At 31.1% G+C, this 8,125-nt stretch overlaps 1 protein-coding gene across 1 annotated transcript; it reads left to right on the plus strand.

The window, feature by feature from the left end:
* LOC101503297 (uncharacterized) lies at positions 1–5,968 on the plus strand. The gene is made up of 5 exons (XM_004499871.1): positions 1–84; positions 4,548–4,812; positions 5,164–5,216; positions 5,310–5,561; positions 5,645–5,968. The coding sequence occupies exons 1-5, from the start codon at positions 1–3 to the stop codon at positions 5,966–5,968; spliced, it is 978 nt and encodes a 325-aa protein (XP_004499928.1).
* The last annotated feature ends 2,157 nt before the right edge of the window (positions 5,969–8,125 follow it).

Consider the following 8,125-nt stretch of genomic DNA (forward strand, 5'->3'; position numbering starts at 1 on the left):
ATGCAGGTTGTGGCTGGTATGGAAATGTTTTGTAGTGATTCAAGTGGAATCGGAAGGAGTTTCCTCATGATCTCAAAAGTTGAGGTTGAGGATTTTGAGAGTTGAGGGGTCATGAATTTTATGACTGGAAACTCTTTCACAGCAACATCAAGTAAGGAGGCAAATGTGAGAGGGTTGGAGCAACATATATGGTTGGTTTAGGTTGAGAACTTGCAATATAACCATTTGTGTTTGCAAGGATAGATCTGTAGCAACTTTTTGAAGTTGGTCAATAACTTGAAGTAATGAGGATGGTTGTGATGATGATGGTGTAGGAAGATCGGTGGAAAAATATTTATTTAATGAAGGGTTTTTGTAGTGAATCTTTTAAAAGAACATTCATTGTGTTCATTTTCCAATGAAACTTTGAAGTGTTTGAACACTATTGTCAAAGTCATCCCATAGGGTTAGGCAACAAATTTTTTAGGGTTGAAGGAGTCAATCATGTGTTGATGGAGCATGTATTGTATATTTAGCATGCCTATTTAATCATTAATTAATAGTATAATATAAATTGTTTTATTTTAATATAAAGTATGTTCTTTTAATTAATGAACTAATATATTTAATTATATATTTTTTTCAAATAACAAGTAAAGAAAAATAATAAATAAAATTCTCTAAAATTGGATTTTTAGATAAAATATACTATTGTGAAGTAGAATTTAATGTCATAAGATAGGGGATTTTGAATTGTGACCCTTTTTAAATTAAATTTGTTCTTAAAAAATCTTTATTCAAGTTTCTCAACTTGTAATGCTAAGAATTTCAAAAGCTTTAAAGTTTGATTAGAATTAAAATGATAAGTTAAGTAACTAAGTGTGTGTACTATGTGAATCTAAATAAAAGATAGAGAAATGAAATCATACACATATTTTAAACTAGTTCACCCAAACTTGGACGACATTCAGTCTTCATCATTGATGACTTTTTTTTACTAAAAATGATTGACACCTTCTCAATGTCCACATTTACACAAATCTATCAACTTGATCTTTCTATCCTATATCATCTAAGCATTAGTAGGCTTCCAGTTCTTCTTCTTTGTCTCTTTACAACAAACACAACTTACTCCGAGTATCTTTTACAAATCAAAATATGTATTCATAAGGTTTACAATTAAAATAGTTATTTTGAGTCAAGTTCTTATAACTTGAATGGGATGAACGGGGAACTTCACTCTTGGTTTCTTTATATTTGGTGACCTATGATAAACTCTAAATGTGATTGAATATTTAATCAAGTTTTACTCATTTAACACAAGAGTGTTAAATACTTGACGTAAGTTTGTGATCTTCAAATTGTAAGCTCTTTATTTATAAGCAAGAGGTGGAGCCTAAGTGATATTTCTACGCCTTCATGTGACCGTTGGGTTCAAGTTTCAACACATAGTAACCTTTGATGAAGCTTTTGTTGAAGAATTATAAACATTATGAATTTTAAGTGTGTAACACCCAAATTTTATAATTAATTATTTTATTAATTAAATATAATTTAAAAAAATTAATTTTGTATTAAAAGTGTGTTAGAATATTTGTTGATAAATTTTGTGTTTAATTAAATAGGATTTTAGTCCCCCTATTTATATTGATTCACGAAATTGATTTCTTTAATTTAAAGGTCGGCAATTTTGGTCCCTCCTTATGATATTTTAACTAAAAAATGACAATGTAACATGCTTTAAATAACATGTCGTATAATACGATGATTTATAATGATTAACACCTATAAAATCAAAATAAAGCACAGTAAAACTTAACTTTCAACTTCAATTTTTTTCATATTTGTAATTTAATTAATGACATTAGAATAATTAATATATCTAGATGGTTTTATATTATAGAATTGTATCTCACATTATTTAAAATGTGTCAATTCGTTATTTTTTAGTTTAAAAATCTGAGAAATGAAGTAAAACTATCGACTTTTAAAATAGAGAGACCAACTTCGTAAATTGATAAAAATAGAGGGACCAACACTACAATTAAGCCTATTTAATTTAGTGAATAATATAAATATTATATTTAATTATTTTCTAAAAAATAATAATTTTTAGAAAATAATATTTTAGATGATTTTACATGTTTTATAGGCATTAGTAATTGTTGTGGTATTTGTGTATTAAATAATGATAAATGTATGTATAATGAGATTATAATTTTATTTAGCAATGTTCTTATTTTAGTTATTTAGTATGTGAATAATTATCTTGATATATTAACATGACCGACCATGGACATGTGCAGACCAACTGCACCAAGCCTAAACTTTTTTTATGAGAATTATAAGAGTTTCAAACAATATTACTAAAAAATAAAAATTAACACGTACTATAAGTTTCAAAAATTAAAAGGTCCGTAATTTTTTGGACACTCAGAAACATATTTTATGAATAAAAAAAAAGTGCTTAGATTTTTTGAAAAAATAATAAATAAATAAATAAATAAATAAATTTTTAATGTTATTAATATTATTTATAAGTTTTTTTATTTTTGTAGAACCACAAATTTTGAGACGTCTCTGTATATTATATATATTTGTTATGAGTTAGTGATTGGTATTAAGTATTGATATTAGATTGTTTATTTTTATCATCTTAATTATTTGAATAGTAATAGTATTGTAGAGATAATATTTTAGTTTTGAATGACTAAAATAAAATAAGTGTGTAATTAATTAAGTTTTGTGTTAAAAAGAAATAATGTAAAAAAGTAAATTGAGTTTAATGAGTTAGGCCCATTTGTGGTCGAGTGAAGGGAATTAATTAATTAATAACCTAATACGAAAAGAAAGAGGCAGCCTACGTTGCAGGAAAAGAAATAACCGCCAGAGAGACAGAGCTGAGAGCTTGCGTACAAGGGTGGAGAAAATCAATTCTAAGTGATTTATAATTGTTCAGAATTTTTTTTCTTTCTATCTAAATTTTAATATTTTTGTGTTTTATTTAGTTAGTTATTTTAACGTACTTTTTTTAGAATTTTAGTCATCATATTTTTTCTCTAAAATACCTCTTCTCTATTTATAAAATTCTTTATTTTTTATTGTATTTCTGATTTGAGTTAAACCAGCATTAAAATGATTATGTAAACGATGATTATATTTTCCACAATTTATTTTTCTGATTTAAGGTAAGTTTATTTTAACTCAATTTCAAAATTGACACTTTTAAAGTGTGTTCATATTTTATTTTATTGAGTTAGATCAATTGGAAGATGAAGAATTAAAGGAATAAATACTTTTTACTTATGGACTCATATTAGAGTGTTTAAGCATCAAAATAAGTTGAGTGAAGTAGATAGTTGACAACGACCGTCTTTAATCTTAAACTCAAATGAAGGTAAGGAGTCAAGGTTTAAATCTTAAACTTGATTCATAAATCACAAGGTTTAAATCTTAAACTTGATTCATAAATCACAAGTATTATTTGTAAAACATGCATACTTAATCACTGTGTCAATAAACATCCTACACAAAGCAAAGTATGAATAAAAATCAAATAAATTAAAAAAAACACCAAAATTTTAGCTTAGCTAAACTAAATCTACTCAGCCATTTTACCAAACCAAATTAGAAAACTTCAGTATGTCAATTTCGCTCAGCCAGAAATAACTTGCTAAGCTAGTTTAAGTCAGAAATTAAATATTTTCAATTTTTATCAATTTCACTTGGCGAATTTTTGTTCGGCTTAGTGAATTTAAGTTTGCAGCCACAATTTTGGTCATAGGGTTGTTTTCGCTTAGCCAGTTCATTTTGGTTTAACGAATTTCCCTCAGTTTTCACAATCCAACCCTCAAACAATTACTAATCAAAAGCATAACTCACAACCATCAAGTATGAGACAATATTTCATACATGCATTCATCAATAAACACATTCAATTCCAACAATCAAGAAATTAACAAGACGTCAAACAATTCAACAACACAAATCATTCTCATATGATGCATGCAAAAAAGGTTCCTCGTATTCATGATTGTTCAGAAAACCCCATTTATAATATTTAATCACTACCTCTAACCTAAATAACCCCAACATTCATGCATGCAAAGAGATTTTTTAAGAGAAATCAACTCGTTGCTAGGCTCCTTGGGCAGATTTATCACTAATTTTTCTTGCTAACTCCTAGCTTGTTTGTTTTTCTTTCCCTTTTCTTCAAGTTGTAAATGAGGGGAGGGTTTTTGCTACTTGTGCATGCAAAATTTTAAATTTATAAAATGAGGTGAAATTGGGGTGAGGTGAAAGATATTAGATGAGAAGATGGGGTTAGATTTCCAAAAAATCTGTAGAGTTATTGTTGAGGTTAGGATAAAGAAATTTAGTAAGAGTAAGGGGGAATTTTGTTTAAGAGATAGTTAGAGTGCTTTAATTACTGTCATATTCTTTGTTGAAGAAGAATCCTTCATGGACTTTAAACAAATTGGGCTTAAAATTTAAATTAGGGTAGAGTCGTAAATGGAATGAGTTCAAACAAGTATTTAATTAATCAATTGTTCTGTAATTACTCGCAGGATCATGGATCATTAAAAGTTATTACTCACGGATTGAAACTGAAGAAGTTTGCCGAAGTTCCTATGCCAGATCCTGTAGAGCATTGGATTCAAGAATCTGGGCTGATGCATCTATCTTTAGGCTACCTCATTATGGCTGATGCTGGTCTGATATCCGCATTTGTTGAAAGATGGCACAAAGAGACCAGCTCATTTCATCTGCCATTTAGAGAGATGACTATCACTTTAGACGACATCGCGACTCTCCTTCACATCTCACCACATGGTAAATTTTTTGATGCACCTTTGAATATGAACACTAATAATGCTGCAAGAGTTGCACATGAGTACTTAGGTGCAACATGGGAGGAAGCATGTGCTGAGATTAGTTATAACAAATGTGCCCAATATAGATTGCAATGGTTGCATGATTTATATAGTCGTCTCATTCAAACTAACCAGTTTGAGTGTGCGGCTAGAACGTATTTGTTGCATCTAGTTGGCTGCACTATTTTCGCCGATAAAACACATACGCGTGTTGAGGCGAAATAGATTACTCTTTTTATTGATTTACATCGTTGGCGGGACTACTCGTGGGCTTCTGCGGCATTGGTTTTCTTTTATGACAATCTGGGAGATGGAGCTGTCCACGACACTCGACAGGTGGGAGGTTACATGACCCTACTACAGGTATATCATTTATATTAAGTTGTGTCATTTATTTATTTAATTATTAATTTAATTATTACGTTGTGTTATTTTATGATGTTAATTATGTTGCAGTGTTGGATTTACGAGCACTTCTCTAGGATCTGTAAGCGGGGTGATAGAGGAGCGGTTCCTGCACATCTTCCAAGAGCATGTAGGTGGACTGCAAAACATGCTGTTGAAGGTGAATTGATGGCATATCATCGGAGACTTGATGCGTTGTTGCTCGAGGATGTAGTGTTTACACCATATGATGATGATCGAGCTAATCATCCGTTTGTATCGATTTCGATGTTTTCTGGATATCTTCGATGTGGTGGAGTCTCAGTCTCATATTTGTTAGAGCGATGTCTTCGACAATTTGGTCGTATTCAGTGCATTCCGTGTGACGTTCCTCCGATGTCGAACAGTATAGATTGGGCCCAATAGAGTACTATGAGATCAGCTGTAGAGACCTTTCAGAGACTTTTCCTCCGACTTTTCCTGGAGATGTCACTGCAGACTACTATGCATGGTACATTAGTGTTTCACATCCTCTGATTCTCCCTCCATCTACTGTTGCACTTTCGAGTCCACATACTACTGTTGTTGCACATATTGGTCCATCATCTTCTACACATGCTGGTAGAGACCGTAGAGCAGTTGAGCTTGCACATAGAGCCTTAGATATGGTAACACCATTTAGTGAGATTCATGACATATTAAGTGAATTATGCCGCTTGTATGACGATTAGTTATTGTGTTATTGTGTTATGAATGCCCGAATATTTAATCGATAATTTTATATTGAGATATTTTGAGATTATCAAATGTGTTATGTATACCCGAATATTTAATCGATAATGAAATGTAAATGATAATGTAAATGATAAAACGTGTTCATTTAATGAAATACAAGATATATTCTAATCTTCATTTAATGAAATACAAGATGATTTGCTGAATGATGGATCAATGTGTTCCCAATTCTTCATACGTGTTGCACAAGCTATTTCCCATGTCTTTGCACATTCACTACAATAGTCTTTCCATTTTTGTGAGGTAGGTGGCAAAGGATAATTAGACTTCAATTTGATCTGAACAATAAAATATTAAACATTAATTTAATAAATAATGCTAATATCATAAAAAAATTAACTTAATAAACACTAATAAATTTTACCTGTATCCAATGATTTTCATTGACGAATCCAATTGCTACTAAACATTCTTTTGACGGTGCTTTGTTTAGCGGAAAGAATGTCATATTCAGATTACGAGACAACGACACCAATATGACATTATATTGTGTTGCTATCACGTAACCCAAGTCTGGTAAACACATCCACTTATCTTGTCCTTGAGCACCCAATCCTGATATTTTCAATGAGTTTCGCACTGATTCAACACTGTCATCGAACACATTGGCATGAAGATCTTAATGTAGACGAATCTCTTTATCCAATTGTGTTCGAACTAAATGCCAAGATTCTTCAGACCAACCTAACAATGCTGCAATTGCGCGAAACTCACAATTTCCATCAGCCACAACATCTATTATCTCCTCAATATACGGATGTATAAGAGTAAGAAAATGTGTGTAAAATGATTGTTTTGTAGAATACCGTGATGAATGAGATGGTTGCCTTGCAGAATGTTGAGATGATTGCTTTGCAGATTCTTGAGAGGCATCAACATACTCCCAATATGAAGGATCACGAGGAGTATCAAATTCTTTTTTCTTTTTACTTGCTCCCTTGGTTCTCACCTTCTCTGGTGGTGCAAGTATTGATGTTGTATGTGGAAATACAACTTCACACACCTTAGCCCTGAATATCCTTTGACTTACAATATCGTGTTTCTTCATGTACGCTTTCATTGCTTCTAACTCTTCCAAAAAGTCATAATCTGATAAAGATTCTTCATCCTCTAATTCATTCTTAAGGCTTAACTTTCTCCAAAAAACATGAATGCTATCTAAAGGGATAACATTACCTGATATCCGCAACTTTGCCAACTCACAAGCACATGGTAATCCATGAGTTGTTCTGATTGAGCAACCACATATTGTTTTGTCAGTACCTACAATCTTCACTCTCTGCAACTGTTTGTCAATTTTTTTAAAACATTTCCTTGATACACAATGATGCAGACTTTGAAAGAATGATGAATTATACCCGTGCTCAACATCCTTGATGGTTTTCTGAAAAGAAGATTGAATGATACATATTTGGTTCTTCAACATCATATTCACAGCATCCCAAATTTTACACAAATCACCAAAACTAGTTTGCATCATGTTTTTCAATCTCCAATGAGCAGACTCAACTCTACAAATAAATTAAATAATACAAATTAAAATAAATCACATAAACTAGTAAACCATATTTTCTAAAACAAAACAAATCAAATTTAAAAATACCTGTTAGATGTTGTGTTCCCCAAATGCATCACTCTATTGGTCCAAAGATTGACAAACCTTTCTCTGTAAGGTCTTAACCACGAATCTTTCACATAATCAACAAAAAGAATAATATCGGTACACACTAGCTCAAAATGTTGCAGGTGATGATCATACTCCCCTACACTAGTCGAATATACAATTTTTTTTCCATAAATCCATTACTTCTTCTTGTCTATCCTTTTTCACATATTGTTTGCATCTTGCTCCAACATTTTTTTTTTTAATATGAAAATGACATAGCAAATGTATTGAAGTAGGAAACACAACACTAATCGGATTCATCATGGCAAGATCTCTATCAGTCACAATAACTTTAGAAATTAAAGTCTCAGATTTGAACAACTTTCGTACCTTTTCAAATGCCCAGATGAAGTTATCTTGTCGCTCTTGTTCCAAATAAACAAACCCAACCGAAAATGTCAAACTAGTAGATGTGACACCGACAATT

The sequence above is a fragment of the Cicer arietinum genome, chromosome 5, assembly GCF_000331145.2.
Source record: "Cicer arietinum cultivar CDC Frontier isolate Library 1 chromosome 5, Cicar.CDCFrontier_v2.0, whole genome shotgun sequence".
NCBI classification, from domain to species: Eukaryota; Viridiplantae; Streptophyta; class Magnoliopsida; order Fabales; family Fabaceae; genus Cicer; species Cicer arietinum.

Bases quoted from the DNA above. Each gene is read 5' to 3' on its own strand.
- LOC101503297 (XM_004499871.1), top strand. From the start codon at position 1: ATGCAGGTTGTGGCTGGTATGGAAATGTTTTGTAGTGATTCAAGTGGA. The intron at 85-4,547 runs GTTGAGGATTTT...AATTACTCGCAG, and splicing joins TCATGATCTCAAAAGTTGAG to GATCATGGATCATTAAAAGT. The intron at 5,217-5,309 runs GTATATCATTTA...ATTATGTTGCAG, and splicing joins GTTACATGACCCTACTACAG to TGTTGGATTTACGAGCACTT.